This window comes from Tetrao urogallus (genome assembly GCF_951394365.1).
Source record: "Tetrao urogallus genome assembly, chromosome: 6".
Taxonomy (NCBI): Eukaryota; Metazoa; Chordata; class Aves; order Galliformes; family Phasianidae; genus Tetrao; species Tetrao urogallus.
The window spans coordinates 49,713,163-49,734,349 of NC_136819.1; the positions used below are offsets into that span (position 1 = coordinate 49,713,163).

At 41.8% G+C, this 21,187-nt stretch overlaps 1 protein-coding gene across 1 annotated transcript in view; it reads left to right on the forward strand.

Moving 5' to 3' along the window:
* Positions 1-13,885, forward strand: part of DYNC1H1 (dynein cytoplasmic 1 heavy chain 1) — a gene marked incomplete at both ends in the record, with an annotated part of 42,379 nt that extends 28,494 nt beyond the window's left edge. The window contains 26 exons of the mRNA XM_079537008.1: positions 600-717; positions 1,508-1,723; positions 2,260-2,472; positions 2,638-2,765; positions 2,936-3,089; positions 3,807-3,953; positions 4,035-4,185; positions 4,380-4,633; positions 4,803-4,937; positions 5,031-5,125; positions 5,208-5,382; positions 6,466-6,541; positions 7,578-7,738; positions 8,011-8,122; positions 8,204-8,264; positions 8,545-8,668; positions 9,008-9,121; positions 9,397-9,567; positions 9,778-9,995; positions 10,146-10,249; positions 10,652-10,863; positions 11,528-11,681; positions 12,437-12,579; positions 12,941-13,109; positions 13,521-13,648; positions 13,757-13,885. Coding sequence (XP_079393134.1) covers positions 600-717; positions 1,508-1,723; positions 2,260-2,472; positions 2,638-2,765; positions 2,936-3,089; positions 3,807-3,953; positions 4,035-4,185; positions 4,380-4,633; positions 4,803-4,937; positions 5,031-5,125; positions 5,208-5,382; positions 6,466-6,541; positions 7,578-7,738; positions 8,011-8,122; positions 8,204-8,264; positions 8,545-8,668; positions 9,008-9,121; positions 9,397-9,567; positions 9,778-9,995; positions 10,146-10,249; positions 10,652-10,863; positions 11,528-11,681; positions 12,437-12,579; positions 12,941-13,109; positions 13,521-13,648; positions 13,757-13,885 — 3,862 coding nt within the window. The remainder of the gene's footprint in view (positions 1-599; positions 718-1,507; positions 1,724-2,259; positions 2,473-2,637; positions 2,766-2,935; positions 3,090-3,806; positions 3,954-4,034; positions 4,186-4,379; positions 4,634-4,802; positions 4,938-5,030; positions 5,126-5,207; positions 5,383-6,465; positions 6,542-7,577; positions 7,739-8,010; positions 8,123-8,203; positions 8,265-8,544; positions 8,669-9,007; positions 9,122-9,396; positions 9,568-9,777; positions 9,996-10,145; positions 10,250-10,651; positions 10,864-11,527; positions 11,682-12,436; positions 12,580-12,940; positions 13,110-13,520; positions 13,649-13,756) is intronic.
* Positions 13,886-21,187: the final 7,302 nt, after the last annotated feature.

Below are 21,187 nucleotides of genomic sequence, written 5' to 3' on the forward strand. Positions count from 1 at the left end.
AAAGAGCAAGAGAGTCTTATGTGAAAAAAACTATTCACAAAGACATGGGTAGTCTTAATTGGACTTTCCCTCTTTGTAATTGCTTTTGTTGTATTTCTTTTGAGACTGCTTTACTCCTGCACTTGCTACAGGGAACAGATTTCTGCAGCAAAGATGGACTTTACAAACTGGGTCAAAACAGTTCCTGTATTTCAGGGCATAATTCCAAATCATTGTACTGCTGTCCAAAGTCTGTTACTGTTCTAAACTACTCTTCCAGCAATGACCAGGCTGACTGTAGCTGCCCCTGAGCCTGAGCAGGTGATCAGACGAGACCTCCTGAATTCCCTTGCAGCCCCAAATTATTCTGTGATGCTGTGAGCAGAGTTAAGCAGTTTGTGATGAACCAGTTAGAAGAATTCATTAAATAGCCTTTTATGACTCATAAGCTATAATTTCTGATACAATGTCTTAAACTAATGAAAACATGTCAGCTGCCAGTCACCAAAACTGTTAGGAACTGTTCTTGGCGATTGTGAAAGGCAGACCATTCTCTGAGCACCACCGGTGTGCTGACCTTCAGTGAACTCACGTTGTCTCTAATAACTTTTCTATTGCAGTGATGCCATCCGGGAGAAAATGAAGAAAAACTACCTGTCAAATCCAAGTTACAACTATGAAATTGTAAACAGAGCATCACTGGCCTGTGGGCCAATGGTGAAATGGGCAATTGCACAGGTAAAGTTAGTGCTGCAGGAAAGAATACAAGGCGAAGAGTGCACGAAGGTGTATAGCGGGGTCTGAAGGCTCTGAATTTGCCTGTTTCAGCTAAGGAAGCTACTTTGCTTTGAAGGCATTGGTAGAATATCCATATGGATACATCCATATGAACATCCAGAATGTTTATGGGTTCTATAGTACGGTGCCAGAGATAGACTTTTTGCACCAAGAAACTTCAGATTTACAGTGAATAATAGATGATCCTTTCTCTGTTGTTTTACTGTACAAGATAATTTTTTTGAGCTTTCAGTAAGACGTGCTGGAAAATGCACCGCAGTCTTCTTACTGAAATTTCTGCTGTCTCTGTCTTGTTTCACAGTGGGGCACGTTCACAAGCAACTCTGTTGGAGTCTTTTAGAAAAAAATGAATTCTTTACTAGGAAAAATAGATGAGCTCAGTATGGGCATGAATGAATAATTAAATATTTCTGTAAAACAGTGTTGCATACTAACAAATGTGGTCTCGACCTTTTTGGATGACTTCTTGTGAGTGCAGAGCAATACACCTGACAGAGCAGGTATATTGCAAAAAGCAGCCTTTTTTGTGCTGGGACTTGAATTAAACTGAGGCCTTAAGATTTCTGAGGCAGTCTTTAAGTTTCTGTTAAGTAGCTATTAGTTCCTCTCCAAGTGCTGCAAGTACTTTTCAGCTTGAAAAGTTGAAACTGATAGTGTGTACCTGAACACTGGGGTTTTTGGTGACTCATTTTAACATGGAAAGTACAAAGGGCCTATTGATTGTTAACAGCTTAACTATGCGGATATGTTGAAAAGAGTGGAACCTCTACGCAATGAACTGCAGAAGCTGGAGGATGATGCCAAAGATAACCAACAGAAAGCAAATGAAGTGGAGCAGATGATTCGTGATCTTGAGGCCAGCATTGCTCGTTACAAAGAAGAATATGCTGTACTGATTTCAGAGGCTCAAGCTATTAAGGCAGACTTGGCTGCTGTGGAAGCAAAAGTAAGACTTCACGTATTTTAGTTTTCCATTCTTTCACCTTTGGTAGTCAGAAATTGAAGCGTTCTTCAAAATTATGCTGAGAAAACTGAGCTGCTTCCTCTGTGCATCTGAGCTATCTGTTTAATTGCTGGGTCTCACAAAGCTTCTTAAGCTACCTGGCTAGAGTTAGAAATATCCAGCTCCTGTTGCCAGTTAGATAACAAGAAAGTTTACATCAGGCTTAAAATAAGCTGAAACCTTTGGAAAACAGCCACGGATGTAGTGTAGTATTGTAACAGGACTTCATGTTTTTGCAAGAGTTCCTCAGTCAGTTTGACCTAACCACCAGCACATCACTACCCAGTACTTAACCTTTTAAACTTTTCAAGATGAATACCAACCTAATGAATTGATGCTGGAGTGCATACACACAGATTTAATTTCATTCTGAGTGTCTGTGTTTAAATTGGAGCTTGAATCAGTGTAAGTGCTGTTCCTTAGAACTTTCAATACTGTAATTATACATCGTTTAATGAGACTGCTTTGCTTACTCCAAGGTGAACCGTAGTACAGCTCTTCTGAAGAGTCTTTCTGCTGAACGCGAAAGATGGGAGAAGACAAGTGAAACCTTCAAGAACCAGATGTCCACTATTGCAGGAGACTGCTTACTTTCAGGAGCTTTTATTGCTTATGCTGGTTACTTTGATCAGCAGATGCGTCAGAACTTGTTCACTACATGGTCTCACCATTTGCAGCAAGCAAATATCCAGGTAAAGACAACATCATGACAATCGTAAGTCTGTTTTCTGTCACAGTTCAAAAAGCTCTAAGATTTCTAAGTAAAGAATGGGACTACTGGAGATTTGCAGAGCTGCATTTACTCAAAACGTCTTGACAGTGTCTAGTCAAGTACTAACAGTCTGTGCTTCTTGCAGTTCCGTACAGACATTGCAAGGACAGAGTACCTTTCCAATGCAGACGAGCGACTTCGCTGGCAAGCAAGTTCTCTACCCGCAGATGACCTGTGCACTGAGAATGCCATCATGCTCAAACGTTTTAATAGGTATTTAACTCCTATATTCAGAATTCTAGAGGTGTTCTGACAGGGGGCAGGCTTTTGTACCCATCAGAGAATTCATAGGAACTCTTTCAAAGCATCTGAATTCATAAAAGCTGCTTAGAGGTTATCTGGGTCAGAACTCAAATAATGAAAGTGGTTTTTTGTTAACTTAGGTATCCACTGATCATTGATCCCTCTGGGCAAGCTACAGAGTTTATCATGAATGAGTACAAAGACCGTAAGATAACTCGGACTAGTTTCTTGGATGATGCTTTCAGGAAAAACTTGGAAAGTGCCTTGAGATTTGGAAACCCACTCCTGGTTCAGGTTGGTTCCGTGATCTTGTAGAAACTGCTTGCAATTCTTAAATTCTTCGCTGTTTACTAGAAGAGCTGCAGTCTTTCTGTTAGTAAAATGCAAGTCATCTAATTTTCAAGGTATTATTTAATCAGTACAGAGTAGTACGCGAAGTATTAGTGGTGAGAGAAGTGAGATAAGCAGTTATAAGAAGCCATTTCTTCTTTCTACTTTTTTAAGGTCAGATGCTTTTATTTTCAGATGATCTTTTTGTACTCTCCAGACTTGCAGCCTATTTCCTTCATCCCATATGCTGTCTCTAGTCATAGTTACTAATGGCTAATATGCCTGGCTATGCAGAATTAATCTGTTCTGAGTGGCGGGAGGAAATGTCAGTAGTGGTTGGCTTTCGCTTCTGAGATTCTGTTTCCTAGCATAGAACTGGGAAAACATGTTAGCTCACAGATGAGATCAGCAGCTATTACCTGTGTGCTTAGAATGGGGCCTATTATGCATTTAAACTGATGCACCTAGGCCATTAACAGTACTCTTGTACTTGAGGCCTTGTATAGTAGTAGCATAAAGTCTGAGCTTGTGTTGTTCAGCTACAAATGGAAATCTGAATGTGATCTCTATTCCAAACTAGCTGTAAATTGAATGCTACCCGAGCATTAGCCTTAGTTGGATCAGGAGTTTAGCTAGAGATATGTGTAAGTAACAGTTTGTGTAACGCATCTCTGCTTTTAGGATGTGGAGAGCTATGATCCAGTTCTGAATCCTGTTCTGAATCGTGAAGTCCGAAGAACTGGAGGCAGAGTTCTGATTACTTTGGGAGACCAAGATATTGATTTGTCACCATCCTTTGTTATCTTCCTCTCCACTAGAGATCCAACAGTAAGCAAAACTCAGAGCTTTCCTGGTGGTATAAATGGTGTGCCAGTGAGCTGAGAAGGTTTTTCATGTTTTCTGTGATAGGTTGAATTCCCACCGGACCTCTGCTCTCGTGTTACATTTGTGAACTTTACAGTAACTCGCAGCAGCTTACAGAGCCAGTGCCTGAATGAAGTCCTGAAAGCTGAAAGACCAGATGTTGATGAAAAGCGCTCGGACCTCCTCAAGCTTCAGGGTATGGTTACCAAAGTTAGAGCACCTTCCTCTTGCTCTCAAAGAATACAGTGGTTTAACTGCAGCTGTAGGCATACACAATGAAATACTTTATAGTTGATGGCCTTGCTTTTTTTGTGTGGCCAGTGGCAAAATTTAATCCTTAAAAACTACCACACTTCTGCAGTATGTAACCTAATTTTTCTTCTAATTAAGGTGAATTTCAGCTGCGCTTGCGTCAGTTAGAAAAATCCCTACTGCAGGCTCTTAATGAAGTGAAGGGACGTATCCTGGATGATGACACCATCATTACTACTCTTGAGAACCTGAAGAAAGAAGCAGCAGAGGTTACTAGAAAAGTAGAAGAGACTGATATTGTCATGCAGGAAGTGGAGACTGTTTCACAGCAGTACTTACCCCTTTCTACAGCATGCAGCAGTATCTACTTCACTATGGAGTCACTGAAGCAGGTAGGATGAGCTCTTCGTACCAGAAACCTCATCTAATTATTATTCAAAGCTGATTTGGGACTGCATAATTGCAATCCCAGCTGCAGTGTAACAGTTTTGTAGGCATAAGCCATTGGCTGACAGAACCAGCAGAATTCTAGAGAGGAAACCAAACTCTTTTGTGTTTCAGATACATTTCCTGTACCAGTACTCTCTCCAGTTTTTCTTGGACATCTATCACAATGTCTTATATGAGAACCCAAATCTGAAGGGAATCACAGACCATACCCATCGTCTCTCAGTTATCACAAAGGATCTCTTCCAGGTTCAGTATTTTACTGAGTAGATACACTAATAGTTTTTGGAAGGTTGGAGTTGAAGGCTCCTGATGCCACTAACTTCACTCTTTTCTGAATAGGTGGCTTTCAATAGAGTAGCACGTGGCATGCTGCATCAGGATCATATAACATTTGCTATGTTGTTGGCCCGGATTAAACTGAAAGGCACTATTGGGTAAGTGCTTTCTTCAGTTGAAAAAGGGAGGGATGTTTTGAAAACAGCATTGAGCTACAATTTTCTGTTCCCTTAACATTAGGGAGCCTACATATGATGCAGAATTCCAGCATTTCTTGAGAGGAAAGGAGATTGTACTGAACACTGCATCTCTCCCCAAAATCAATGGTTTGACTGTAGAGCAGACAGAAGCAATGATGAGGCTGAGCTGCCTTCCTGCCTTCAAGGACCTTGTTTCTAAAGTTCAAGCTGATGAGGTAAGTGTTGGCTGGGTTGTTTTCCTGCACCCAACTATTCGGCTAAGCTTTATAGCTTTCTGACCTATAAGAGCTTCGTGTTACAAGTAAGTTTTCCTAGTGTGTTGTGGTCTTTGTGAAAATTAATGGATTTATTCATTTGTATACGAGCTGTGACATTGGATTTGTAAATATCAGCATTGTTCATCTTGGTGTTTGTCAGATTTTGCAGACAGAAACTGATGCTACGTGTCTTTTTTACTGTATCACTATTACATGATTGTTGTGAATTAGTGGGGAGTATACCTAGCCATCATTATGGTGAGCTCTGGCATTTTAATACTGGAGAAAATTTGGATAATCGTCAGCTGCTGAACAGTGTGCTCTTTTGATTGAAGATACAACCCCAGTGTTCTAAAATTACAGCACTGTCCCACCTGTAAAACTGTATGTTCCAAAATTCCATATCATCAATAGCTCAGTTGCCTTGCCTGCTATTTTTTTAATAGCAGAGCTGAACTCTCATTGTTATCTCGGGCAAATATTCTTCACCTAGGGTAGAATGCTGCGTGCTTTGGGCTAGGGCTTGGTACAGAGCTGCAGAATCAGGGTATGCTGAAGGCAGTCAGGTATTAGGGAATATTAGTGAAACAATTGAACGCACCTGAGACAGTATAACACACAGAGCATAATTTGGGTTCAGGTGTGGACTTCTTGTTTTAGTACGTGAAGTTTTTATTCTGAAGATGGGTGATAGGACAGGAGCATTAAACAGGAGAAATCTTTCAAGTTGTATATCATGTTAACCAAACACTTAACTACTTAACAAATTTTTTTAAAAATCTACAGGGGATTTTTCAAATGAAGGGCTAGTAGAGCTTGGCCTCTGTCAAGTTTAACTTTACCATAACTGTCTTTTGTTTCTTACCCTAAGTCTATAAGTAGCTGAATACTGCAGTACATTCAATTATATATTTAAAGGCTGAAATTGGAGATCTCTGTTGCATCATGAAGAGGACCTAGACCATGCAGCACACTTTCAGTGCTGTGAAACTCCATTTCTTTGCCATTTCTGTAAATACTTTGCCTTTTCTTTCAATACAGCAATTCTGTATCTGGCTGGATAGCAGTTCTCCAGAGCAGACTGTACCGTACCTTTGGACTGAGGAAAAGCCTGCAAGTAAGTTAAGTTGCACTATTGCCCACACCAGTCCTACTGTACTGACTTCAGTGTAAGTAGAACTGAGGAGATTTTAGAATAATCCTAAAATACAGCTGGAATGGAAAATCACAAACTTAAGACTGCGGAAGAAACTTGGTCTGTTCTTAATAAAGACAAAAAACAACACTTTTGTAGGCAGTGTTTGTAGGCAGTTGTTACTATACTTTATTCCTGCTCCTTGTTCTGTGATGTACACTTTGACTTCTAGGAAGCACAGTAGTCTAAAAAGCTCCAAGTTTGATGTATTTTCTGAGGAGAGGTCTGTTTTACTATACTGTTTTCTCCTGCAGTTGCAACTAAGCATGAAGTCTGAATTCTTGCTGCAGTAGTTATGAGAGCTAACTTATTAAGCGCTGCTTGCATCTCAACCAGTGCCCCTCAGTTACTCCCCTATCCAAAAGGTAGTGCTAGGAAGTGCTTGCCATCTGTGGTTATCCAAGGCTCATTCCTTTAGGCAACGTTGTATGCTAAGGTTTTTAAGCTTATTAGATACTGTAAGGCTGCTTCACCATTAACTGAAGCAACTTTATGTTACCTATCCTGTCCATGCTGGGCGAGTATATAATACTTTGAAGTCCTGAGGAGCAGCAGATTATTGAATTAGGGAGATAATGGGAAGAGATCTGTTGTCCCTGAAAGTTTAAAATGACATGATGGCAATTCTGGAGCATAGCTTTTGTGAACAGGTAGCGTTTCTGTAGAAGCATTTGATGAAGTGGGCTTTTAAAAGGCTTGCAGCATAAGAAATTGGGGAAGTAGTTAAAATGTCACAGAAGACAAATCAGCTGAAGCTGATACATTTCTTCTTACTGTTAAGGAGAACACCAAGTATAAGCATTCCATTAATATGTTGCAGCAGATCTTACAGAGGGATAATTACTCTGTAAATATTTAGTGTTTGGAGTGAGATAGGAAAAAGAGAATGGAGGATTGAAAAGAAGGTGCTGAGAGTTGAATTTCTTACCTGTCCCCCTAATTCTGTTCCCCTCTCCAGCTCCTATTGGACAGGCCATTCATCGCTTGCTTCTGATCCAGGCCTTCCGTCCAGATCGCTTATTGGCAATGGCACATACGTTTGTTTCAACAAATCTGGGAGAGTCTTTCATGTCCATTATGGAGCAGCCTTTAGATCTGACACACATTGTAGATACAGAGGTAAGTTTCCTGTTTGTGAAAGGATAAAATCCTGAGGTAATGCTCTGTGCTGCTTCATGGGAGTTCCACAGCAAGTAAAGTTGTTCACAGAACATTTCTTCCTGTACCCTTCTGCCTGTGGTATGAAGAACGGATTGTTTGCTTATTTGTTGGAAGGAAAATGAGGATAACATAATGATTTCAGCTGTCCAGAGGGAGGAAAGACTGAGCTTCATGCATTCATGTGTTCACGCAAGGACTGCTTCATCTTATTTCAAATTATTGCGCAACAGGTGAAACCCAATACTCCTGTGCTGATGTGTTCAGTGCCTGGTTATGATGCCAGTGGTCACGTTGAAGACCTTGCAGCTGAGCAGAATACACAGATTACTTCCATTGCTATTGGTAAGAACTGAATATTTTTCATTATCTAAGCATAAATAAAATTGTTAGCAGTAAGAGCTTTAGCAACTGTCTGTCTTCCAGGTTCTGCTGAAGGATTTAACCAAGCAGATAAAGCAATAAACACAGCAGTGAAATCCGGGAGGTACGTTCTATCTGTTTTTCAGCTAGAATGCCACCTGAAATTTATAATAATTTATGCACAGCTGTTCAACTGAAGTATTTTCAGGAGAGGTGGGTTGTAGCTGCAGAACTGGATAGGTAGCATGTTTACAGTAGTATCTGATTCTATATAATAGAAGGGTTTAAAAAATGGAAGAAAGCCTGTAGCATTAATATCAGATTCTGTTGCTCTTGTGATAGTAACCAGGATCCTTGAGCAGTGTGCTATTAATAAACACTCCTTCTGTTTCAAAACTTCATAGGTGGGTAATGCTGAAGAACGTTCACCTGGCTCCTGGCTGGCTCATGCAGCTGGAAAAGAAGTTGCACTCCCTGCAACCCCATGCTTGCTTCAGACTCTTCCTTACCATGGAGATCAATCCAAAGGTAATGCTGATCTGAACGTTGATGCTTTGATAGAGTAACTGGCTTGAAGAACCAAGAATGCTGCCCAGGGAAGGATTTCTCATGACTGCCTCTCTCCCTTAGCAAAAGGAGAACACATGCTGGCAGGAGTTAGTTTTAGTAATTTAATTCTACCTGAAAACTTCATATAATTCCTTCTACTGATGACCCCGCCTTCCCGAAGAAAGGCAGGACTCACTGAGGACACACTGTGTGTGCTCAGAACGAGGTTTTGAATCTAACACTAATGCTATTAGAGGGATGTAATGTAATGAAGGCTGAAGGAGTTGGATTTGAGCTTGTTGATCTTTTCTCTTCTAGGTGCCAGTGAATTTGTTACGTGCTGGCCGAATCTTTGTGTTTGAACCTCCTCCTGGCGTGAAGGCAAACATGCTGAGGACTTTCAGTAGCATTCCAGTATCTAGAATGTGCAAGGTAAGGCTGTGCCTTCTGTGGATGAAAGGGAAATGTCAGAATGCGTTTGTTAGAATTGTACTTTAGAAATCTGACAAAACCTCAGCTTATAAAATATATGTAGAGTATCTTGTTCATTCAGAAGTAAAGTAGTTGCTCCATCTGTTGATAGAACATACTCAGTTTTGGTAGCAATCTAGTACTAAATGTGCTATTTTCTAGCCTTTTAGCAGGCTTTTTCTTTATCAGTTCACTTGGGTAATAAAGCTTTTTTTCCCTCCTCCCCTACTTCCTAGTCTCCAAATGAACGTGCTCGTTTATATTTCCTGCTTGCCTGGTTCCATGCCATTATCCAAGAGCGTTTGCGCTATGCTCCACTGGGTTGGTCCAAGAAGTATGAATTTGGAGAATCTGATCTGAGATCTGCCTGTGACACAGTAGATACGTGGCTGGATGACACAGCAAAGGCAAGTAGTCTTATACCCTAGGCATAGGTATTATTTAGATTACTTAACTTCTTCAGTCATGTAGTCTCTTCTGGAAACCTTCAGCTACTTAGACGAGTAAGGCTTAAATAATCTGCTGGCAATTCAACTTAGCTGCTGAGTATGATTCCTCTAGCAGAGGAGAGGTGAGGAGGATGGTTTCCTGCTGATTGCAGTGTGTTTTTCTTACAGGGCCGCCAGAACATTTCACCTGATAAAATCCCCTGGTCTGCCTTAAAGACCCTGATGGCACAATCTATCTACGGAGGCCGCATCGATAATGAATTTGATCAGCGTTTGTTAAACACTTTCTTGGAACGTCTGTTTACTACTCTGAGTTTTGACAGTGAATTCAAACTGGCTTGCAAAGTTGATGGACACAAAGATATTCAGATGCCAGATGGGATCAGGTATCATTTTTCCTATGCAGATTTCTGCACGCATTTCTTAAACTAAAACTTAACCCTCATCTGTATTTCTGTGCTGGTGTTCAAATGGACAAATAATTACCTTGCCATTCTAATAAAGGAAGGCCTTCTAACCAAAATTCTTACTTGCAGACGTGAAGAATTTGTCCAGTGGGTTGAGATGCTGCCAGATACTCAAACACCATCGTGGCTAGGCCTGCCAAATAATGCAGAAAAAGTTCTTCTTACCACACAAGGTAAAAACAGAACTTTAGCAATTACTTACGAAGATTAGAAGACCAACAGTTTATCTGAAAAGAGATGAGACACTGAAGTCCTGATGAAGAACAAAACATTAGCTTTCCCTCCTCTCTCAACAGTTGATTTAAATTCTGCAGGGTAAGGGCTTTAGCATTCCAGAAACTGCCAAGAGGCTTCTGTGAATTCAAAAGCTGACTACACGTAGCCTTCCAGATGGCAAATTCCCGTAGTTCTAGAAAACTTTATACTCAGCCCAAGAACCCCATGCAGCTAGACAGTTCTGAATCTTAGGTCTAGAGCTGGGGGAGAGATAAGCCCTGATTCTTGCATGTAGTAGGATGTTTTCGTCTCAATGCCAATTCTTTTCTGACTAATAGTGTATCTTTTCTGTGTTTTAGGCATAGATATGATCAGTAAAATGCTGAAAATGCAGATGCTGGAAGATGAAGATGATCTGGCTTATGCAGAAACTGAGAAGAAGACAAGAACTGATTCTACATCAGATGGTCGCCCAGCCTGGATGAGAACACTGCATACCACAGCTTCTAACTGGCTTCACCTTATCCCACAAACTCTAAATCATCTGAAGCGAACCGTGGAAAACATTAAGGTAAGAATAAAGTTTTGTCTGATGTGAACATAGGAGCTGCACAAGTTCTGATGTATTGGAGAAAGTGCATTGTGATTTCGAGCACCACCAATTAAGCTGTTCTGTGGGACAGCAGAAGTTGTGTTGGTGCTGATTCCAACTGCCTCAGCTATATCACGACCCATTGAGTTTCTTGAAATGCTCTTAGAAGTTGGCTCCGTGCTTTTAGGGAATTCTTTAAATCACAGGAACTGCTTCTGAAGCTTCTTTGTGATAAAGTAGCACACTGGCTGCTACTTATCGTACTGCCTTTCCAGCTAGTGCACGCAAATTGACATTGAAGTTCAGTGATAGTAAAGGAATATAAGGCAGCAGCTTCTGCTGAGCGATAGCACACATTTCAGAGGGAAACTCTTGGGGTCTGGACAGTAGTTAGCCTAAGCTTTAACTCCAGAGTAAGCTCCTCAGTTTAAGATGTCCATGACTGCCTAATTGCTTCAGAAAGCTTAACTGTGGGACAGCAGGTGAGAACCTTTTGTTGCTAATCAAAAGCAATCCAGAAATGATTTGAAGGAGCTGCAGCACACAGTCTGCATTTGTTGCTCAACAAGAAGTCTTCTGCTAGTTTTCCAGCAAGAACATTAAATGTTGATCTGCAACTTACTTCAAATGTTCTGATGATCAGGATCCTTTGTTCCGGTTCTTTGAGAGAGAGGTGAAAATGGGAGCTAAGCTGCTTCAGGATGTGCGTCAGGACCTTGCAGATGTGGTTCAAGTGTGTGAAGGGAAAAAGAAACAAACCAACTACCTACGTACACTCATAAATGAACTGGTGAAAGGTATGGGAATTAAAACTGGTATCTCTCTGTGCTCCGTTTGCCTCTTGTACTCTGTAAGTTAGAGGCTGTTAAGCTCAGCAGTTTAAAAAAGAAACTGCAGGGAAATCAGGATTGGCTTTACCCTTTGGGACAGGCAATCCCTTTTGAGTTGAGCATAGAAATGCAATTAGTTTAATAAGAGATTTCAAGTTGGGGACAGTAACTTTAGGCTTTTTCAGATAGTTTACATTAGCAGCTTAATTTCTAGTGCTATTAGATTGTTTCAGTCTCTAAATGGCAACGGAACAAAGTTTTATAGCACAAAGAAACATCGCTGTTAATCACATCTAGTAATTTCTTCATTTTTGTAAGCTTCTCTTTCAAGCTTGTAGGTAAACTTGTATTTCTAATAATAACTGAAGATCTGTTATTGAAGTAGCACTCTGACACCTTTTTTGAACAAAAACAGTGGGTAAAGCACAGTAAATCGACCAGTTCTTTTTATGGAATTCAAATCTTCAAGAAAACATAAAGATCAGTTATTAGAGTATGTAGATGCTTGTAACTGAAGTTCCTTTTGAATGATTTCTGTAATTGGATGGCATTTTAAGTACTAGACCTAGAGGCTCTCTTGAATAAATGCTTTTACTTACTAAGAAGCATTGTAATAGATATTTGTGTCCTGATGCAAGCCCTAAATGGTTATTGGAAGAGGAAGAAAAATTGATAGTGGAAAAATAGTGCACAAATCTTAGTTTTAATCACATTTTTCATAGGTATCTTGCCTCGCAGCTGGTCTCATTACACAGTGCCAGCTGGAATGACTGTGATTCAGTGGGTGTCTGACTTCAGTGAACGCATCAAACAGCTGCAGAATATTTCCCAGGCAGCTGCCTCTGGCGGAGCAAAAGAACTAAAGGTACTTTATGCTTGTATCAGCTAGAGATTGCATCTGGATTTAGGTGCATAACTGCTTTATGGAGTCTTCATATCAAGACTCCTTAGAGGTTCCTCAGGAAAAATAGCTTCAATCAGTTTTTCCTAATTGTGCTTGTAAATGCTGTTAAGTATCTGCCGATACCAAAATAATGAGGGCAGCAGGCTAACATGTAGATCAGAGGGGAAAATAGAATTTTTACAGTGACAGATAACGTAGACTTAAAGGAAATAAACACAGTTACACAGTGTTCCAGCAGCAGGAAGATTTTAACATACGTTTAGATCGATGAAGCAATAGCTATAACAATTGCTATTCTTTTTCCTCTTCCCTCCTCCATTAGAACATCCATGTGTGCCTCGGTGGCCTGTTTGTACCCGAGGCATACATTACTGCTACACGGCAGTATGTTGCACAGGCAAACAGCTGGTCCCTGGAGGAGCTCTGCCTTGAGGTCAATGTTACAACCACACAGAATGCTGTGCTGGATGCCTGCAGTTTTGGAGTCACAGGTAAAACTCACTCCGGAAAGAGGGGTCTCTGTTCTACAATACTTCCACAAAGTGCTAGTTTTGAATGGGTGTCCTATGAGAAAGTCGTATCACTACAGGAATTACTGGACACTTTCTGAAGTTGTTACATACTTTCCTATTAATAATATCTTTTATCATGGTAATAAGCATCAAAACTCAGGTCAATGTATACTTAAGCAGTATTCCATAGAGTATCTGTTGTGACCCCTCTATTTGGGGCATGAAATACTTACTGCTCTCTTAATGGACAAAGCGGAGAACCTAGTTTAAAATATATTCTTGCAGACCTTGATGGAGTAACATCACAGCCCTTAAATAGTGCAGAGGGAGACTTACTTTCCTTAGATGTAAGAAAGCTCTTAGAACTCTAAAGTGCAATTCAATTTACAGGCCTGAAGCTTCAAGGAGCTACATGCAGCAACAACAAGCTGTCACTTTCAAATGCAATTTCAACTGTATTACCTATTACACAGCTTCGTTGGATCAAGCAGACAAACGCTGATAAAAAAGCAAATGTTGTAAGTATTGACTGAATTTGCATCATATAAATACCACTAAGCAGCACAGGAACTTCTTCCCGTCTCCAGCTACCTTGCATAACTCTTCTGTGTTCACATTTCTCCCAGGTGACGTTACCCGTTTACCTGAACTTCACTCGTGCTGATCTGATTTTCACGGTCGATTTTGAAATTGCTACCAAGGAAGATCCACGTAGTTTCTACGAACGCGGTGTTGCTGTTCTCTGCACTGAGTGAAAAGCTTACAAATTGGCAATACTGTAATAAGTGTCACTGTTTTGTATATTCCTCATCTAGATGTAGTTGATGTGGATAGGTTGTCAGGTGGTTTTGTGTGAAGTTGAATTGGAAGAAGGGGGGAGCGGTAGTTTGAAAGCTGCTGGGCTAGGTTTGTTTGAAGGAATACCAGATGAGATTTTTAGATGGTTACTGACAAGCAGATTTGCTGGTAGTATTACAGGAAATAAAACCCATAAGCAAGATTTCTGACTGCCTGGAATTATTATGGTGACTTTCATCTGGAGAATTGTATCTACAGTCTTTCCAGGGAATAACAATTAATAACCTGGTATTCAGGCTTAGTGCTGATCTTCACAGGGCTCTCTCAGCTAATTCTGTGACTAAAGCATAGAAACAAGACCACTGACAGACAAGTCTCTAATGCACTAAGACACAGGGCCTAATGTCATCTCCTATGAAGTCTGATAACCAAGTTTAAAAGTAATTCACTTGTTAAGTAAGCTGTTGTTACAACGCTGCTGGGATGCATTCAGAAGCTGTACTGTTTTAATGAAAACATTCCTGTGGGGGAGGCTAGCAGAAAAAAGAGGCATTCCTCTTAAGCTGCTTTTATGGTGGCTGAAGGCTCCCATTTCATTTTTGTTTGGGCCAAGAAGCGATCAGAGATGCGTGTGAAAAGTTATCATGCAAAGGTTAGTGGAATGGTAAAATACTACTAAGCTTGTAGCTTGCAAGGGGTTTTCCACCTTTATTAGTAGATTTAGGAAAATCTGTATGTTATTCTGTGCCAGTCATACAGAATGAATGCTTTCACAGCTAGTTGGTACCAAAATATTTCAGACAATTATACTTCTGGGAACACAGGCCATTTGTGTGGAAAATAGAGACAGCAGATGAAAAACACAAAGAGCAATAGCTATGTAAAATCAATTGCAATTCAGTCGTTCTTCCTTCCCTCCTCAACATACCCTTGTAATACTTCCAAAGCTGAACAGATGTTTCCAGACACAGCACACAGGAATCTGGTGCCCAGACACTGAAGTAGCACACAAGCATCAATCTCAGCTGGGTCTGGAAAAAGCTCATCTAATTCTCATTTAAATTGCCACACAAGCTTGTTTAGTTGGTTCCATCCTTCAAGATGGATCTCGGAGCAGCTGTGTTTGTATCATCATCTGAAGTCTTGTTCAGGTGCTTTTGCAAAAGAAACCTAGCAGGTTGACTTCTAGAATGAGAGACTTCATCCAACTACTTAATTCATACCTTAAATCAAATGGCCTGGATTTTCTTTCTTCGTTTCTCACCAGCGCTCTCAGAAATGGTGATCCCTTTTCTTTTAATAAGTGGTTGTCTGGAAGTGGTGCCATCACAGTCATCTGCTAGCAGGGGTTGTGGAGAATTATCACCTGCATTTGCAAGGAGATGAGCAGGGGCTGAAGGATTAACACCCACTAGTAAGGAAGGGTCAGGCATCAGCCATGTGGAGGGAAGCACTTCTGTGTCTCTCCTCAGCTTAGAGGATTGCAGCAGGCTTCTTGGGAAATCCTTCTGCTGGCTAGGTAGTTCAAGGGGAGATTTGCCATCATTTACTCTCTGGCTGTGAACATCACTGATTTTAGTTTCTGAGCAGTCCAGAGGTTGAGGGAAAGACTCTCCATTCCCTGAAGGATCAGCATCCTCGAAAGCCATTGCTTTTGGAGCACTGCTCATCCACGGTGCAACTTCTATACTGTTCAGAGAACTCAAGCTACAATCAGAGTGAGTGGCTGTGTCTTCTGAATCACCATCATAAGGATCTAAGAACTGAAAACAAAGATCTCTCTAAACACGGAGGACACTTAGTTGTCTGAAGAAAAATACAAAGGTGTACAGCAGGGTTAAGAAACACTTCAGCATAGTGTGGAAGTTCCGTTGATCCACTCCATTTTAATTTTTGAGTGAACACAGAGAACAAAGCTGCTGCGTAACAGCTGAACTTACTTGCAGTCCCTTGGAGTCTCTTGCCTTCCTGAGTCCTTCAGCAAGTGGGTTATGCAAGACCTGTTTAAGTGAAGTTGACATACGTTTATAAGGCATCTTCCTATGAGTCACTGATGACTTAAAGTAATATTAAAGCAGATAAAAACCTAAAGAAGCCAGATTATCCCATCATCTCAAAAGAAAATAAAAATGTGTGGCAGTCTAACTTCTACAGGCCTGGTTTAAAAAAAAAAAAAAAAAAAAAAAAAAAAGCCTGAAGTAGAGGGAGGAGGGAGGAGAGCCCTGCTGAGTCTTAGCACTTCAGACATGACTATGAAGAGAATGATACTGTAATCTCACCACCAAAAAAATAAATTACAAATTAACAGTAGAAAAGCTGTCAATTGGAGGCTAGAGAGCTTCCTTCCAAATTAGGTCACTTCTTGTTCTCCGACATTAGAGGCATACAACCACTACACTGAAATCCCCAACAGAGCAAAAGTCTGAGCTACACGACTCAGCACAGGAGCTGCCATTATGGCCCTGGCCAGCTCGGTGCTTCCAAGGTGCTCATAAGATCTGCAGTGCTCACCCTCAGCATTGCACCTGTAAGATCTGACAAGAGTCAGTTACATACAGCATTTCTGTATGCTCACTGTATGTATATACACTTATCTATATGAAGTCACCGTGAACAATAAGATCAGAGCTCACAGCAGCAAGTTCATTTATATTCTGCTGTGCTTTGTAGCTCCTGACATATAGGAGCTACACATAGGAGGCTAACAGAACAAATTCACCAGAGCTCAGCTACACGTTATGGACAGGAATGTATGAAGGGTATGAAACTAAAAATAAAGCCAGCTCTCTACTCCAGAATGCATTTGGTTTCTTTCCTACTGATATTAACCACACTGGTTTGCCAGCCAGTTCAGGAACCTATCAATGTTCACTACCGACTGCCACAGCTCTGTTCTCTCCCATCTCATCTGAAATGAGCATTCAGCAGAGCTCCTGCAGCAATCTTGCCCAGCACCACCACCAGACACAGCCCAGATCTGCTGCAAGCACACCCTCACAGAGAACTGATGAGGGCCATTTTGGTATAACCTGAAACTGCTGCTTGTTCTCTCCCTGAAATTTCTGTACAGTTTTAATTCCAGCAACCACTCCTTTGGCACTTCTTGTCAAAAGCAAAAGGGTGAGAAGAGCTTCTAAGCATGGAAACACCTCAGAATCTGGGCCTCACCTCCACGCTGGATTCAGACTCTGACTCCGTGCTTGACTCCACCACGCACTTCTGCTGCAGAGGAAGAAGGGAAAGAAGCACCACTCGTAGCTGAAATTCAGACAGCTTCGGGTTGAGGCTGAAGGCCCTGCATGAGCCCGAAGTCCTGTGTTTTGTCAGAGTTTTCATCACAGGAAGCTGCTCAGCTTCTCAAATATCTCACTTTTGTGGTACTGATTGGGTTGTGCAGGGCAAGACACCATGGAAAGCAGAAGACTTTCTCTTCCCTCCCCAAAGTTTGCTCTCCCTAGGGGTTGGTTTTTTTTGGTTCTTTGCAGGTGAATTAGATTATTCACCATTTGAATCAATTTATTCACAGATGTTTCTCATCAGCTGTTCTTCAGCACAGCTCCCTGTACCAAAGCATCCAGCACAGTCTATTTTGTAATTTAACAAGAAGAAACAGCAATTAGAAGAAAGTTACCATGTATTTACGTGCCAGTCTTTCTACACAGTCCAAGCTTTTAACAGAATCCATAATTTCCAGAGCATCTAACAGAATGGGGAAGGAAAACACATCATAGAATCATTAAGGTTGAAAAGGGCTACTAAGACTATCATCTATTCCAACCCCAATCCATCCTACCATGCCCACTTACCCTTAGTGCCTTAGTGCCCACCTCCATGGTTCTGGAACACCTCCAGTAATGGTGACCCCCCACCTCCCTTGGCAGCTTTTGAAGAAGCTTACACTCCATAAGGGGATTTCAGATGCTTTAGAAAAGGCACAAGTTTTCAGAACCATTAAAGAGGTGTTTGTACTCAAGACATGAGACCAGCAAACACAAGGCCATGCTCAGAGCCAGTCCTGCACCCAGCCCTCCCTATGGGGTCCCACTCACCTCCGCCCAGGCCCTCTGCATACCGCCCCACCCGCCGCTGCCTCCTCGGCCGCTGCCTTCTCTCCAGCGAGGCCATCCTGCTGCAGCTCAATGTGCCTGGGCTGCCAGGCACCAGCTCACACCTGCCTCTCTGTTCAGTTCCAGCTGAAGACAGCTTAAAAAGGGACATAAAGAGGAGAGTGAGGCCTCCTGCAAAAGTGCTCTGTACCACAGCTGAAGGCTCCAGACCCCTCCTCAAACCAAGCTCACTGGACTGCACATAGGCCTACAGCAGAAGCCTATAGAAAATAGCACAGCAGCTCACATACCTTACTCACATTCCTGATACTGAGAGCACAATTACACACAAGCACACACAGCCAGAAGTGCTACACTCCATTTCCCCCTCTGCTTGCACTCATTTATTTTCTGCAGCCCGGTGTCAGTCACACAGCCCTCAGGAAGCAGCCCCGAGCGTGCAAAGGCCTTGACGAAACAAATGCCCACCACCAGTTGTCAGTCTAAAAAGGCCCCGTGAGTCAGACCCTGGAGACACAGAGCAGCCCACAGCAGCCTCCCACTCTGCACCTAGCCACCAGCTGAACTGCACACGCCTCCTTTCTCCCCCAGCAGTTGCTGCTTTTCCAGCTCCTTACCTCATCTGCCTAGGCCATCCAACAGCTAGGCCCTTCTATCTAGAAGAGGCCTGCAAAGACTCCTACAGCTCTCCCGCCACTGAAGCAGGCTCTGAGTGGAGTTCTGTCAGTGCTTGTAGTACCAGCTGACTTCAATGAGTGCAAATAGCCATCACCTTTCATCCACACACATGGCTCAGAGTCCCTCCTTCTACACAGGCCTGCCCCAAATAGCTGCTGATGCTCTATGGGCAACAGCTGTTAGCAGTCGCTCCCTACCAGGTAGGACTCAGGAGAACTGCTAAGGTGAAATCATGACATTAAGATTCATGTCTTCCACACATCAAACATTTTAGAAACACACTATGGGAGTGCACTGTAGTGAGAGTGCTTCTATTTCACTTGCAGTTGGGAGCAATCTACTCCACAAAATAGTCCCTATGGACCACATCCAGTGCTGGTACTCTGTGGTATACAAACAAGATTTCAAGATTCTTGATTTTCTTTGGTCCTTCGAGGCAGCACAAGCTGGAGACCTGAACCAGGAGCTTGAGAACACAGGTTGTGCTCATGACTTTTCTTTGTCTGAATTCATTATCTTGCAGAAATGATTTCACAAAGGGAATGAATTAGCACTGCTTGACAGCACTGATCCATCCTCACAGTAGATGCAGCAAAGACATAAAGCCAGAAAGCCACGCTATTCCTCTCCATTCAGAGAAGGAATTTTTAAAGGCTGGCTAAGCTATTGCTGTTTTACTTCCCAGTCTGTTCACAAGTACCAGAGTGGAAGTATTTTGCCTGCCTTCGAATATGGCTTTCTAGTAACCCATACATTTCTACGGTAGCAGATGCTGTTCTGAAGATGTAGTGCTCCAAGAGTGCCCGCATCCCCTTCGCTCTTTGAGGTCAGAAGAGAGAGGATGGTATTTTGGCTGCCTCAGTTCTGCTTGTCACTTCCTCAGCTTCTTGTACTGAGGATGCTGAGAAGGCAAAAAAGGCAATGGGAGGATGGATATGTAGATTCCTCTTATTAAAATCCTTTTGCATATAACAAATATGCTTAAAAAAAAAAATCAAAAAACTGGAGTTCTTTTGCTTGAATACGTGCCTGGCTGTGCTGGGAATGCATACTGCTTGTTTTAATTGCTTCTCCCAATTGATTTCATGCCTGAATATCAAGGGATATGTTGAAATTATTGGAAGAACAAAAAAAGGATCAATTTGCCACTTTTTTTGCAGTTTCACTTTTTCTGTTCAACATTATGGTCATAGCACTGATTAGACTGAATGGTGGACAGCATAATATCTGAATGGGGCTTTGTAAAGTGAGAGAGGACAAAGGAGCTCTTGCAGTGTAGCTGTTTGGTTTTTTTTCTGACTAGATGAGCAGTTTTAGCAAACTTTCCAGAATCCATTTACCTCAGGAATATACATAGTCCTTCAACAAACTATTAGCATTACATCAAGCTTAATACATATGCTCTGCAGAGATAGAAAAGCTCCTGGTGAAATGTTTGTATTCAGGCTAGACTCGTGGTCATTGCTGTTACCAACAGCCTAAATATGAAGGGCTTTCATCTTAAAATTAGAGATCACCCATGTTGGCAGGGGTCTGTGGGATCCTGCAGGTGATGGGACATCAAGATGACATCAGCATTCAGGCAACAGCACGGGACAGATGCACCCTGCTCCTATCTTGACATATCAAAGTTCTGTTGATCTCAAAATCCACCTGTCCTGCATAGGCAAAAGTGGCATGAAGATATGAAGCAACAGGAGGCCACTGAAAACTGAGCAAGGAGAAAACTCAGTTCTCATGATTCCATTCCATGAATGCTGCAGTCTGTACCATCTGCTGCTCTGGATCTAATTTCAGATTGCAAGGACGCACCTGGTAACTACTGTTACAGTACATGCTGACAGTGCTGAGTGCCTAAATCAGTATCTGCAAAGAATGTCTTCATTGAACTAGCATGACCCTCCATCAGGGATTTGCCTTGTGCAATAACTGTAACATTTGGCTTTGTTTCCCAGAGTTGTTCCATAACATTCTGGGCCTGGAATTACTGAAATGTTGCTTGGTTGTGCCATCAAGAAGAATAACTTGCACTCTCCTCACAAGCAGAACAGAAGGCACTGGCTGTGCTCTATGGCAGATGTTTAGGAGGACTGGCCCTGCTGTACTTGAAGCTGCTGGTCCCTTATAACTTCTTTGCTTAAGGAATGGAGCATGGTATCTTTAGTTGGACTGGTTCTTGGAAAACATAGGGAGTAAATGAGTGATGTGGCCATCTCTTATCACAGTGAGTGCCAGGAACAGCTCGTGTCAGCTGCGAGCTCTGGGGAACAAAGGTGCTGTGTACAGATTTGTCCAACTTGTAGGAGAAAAATTAAAAATGGGATGTTGTGATTTTGAAACTTGAATTCTACTATACAATCTCCAACACTGCCCAAAGGAAGCTAGGATAAATACTTCTGACAGTGCATTAAAGACCAGAAAAAGTACTATAGACATTATTAATACAGCAGAGCCTCGTTTAGGTGACATGAAGGGTTTTTTTTCTTTTTTTTTTCTTGTTCAGTGGTACATGGT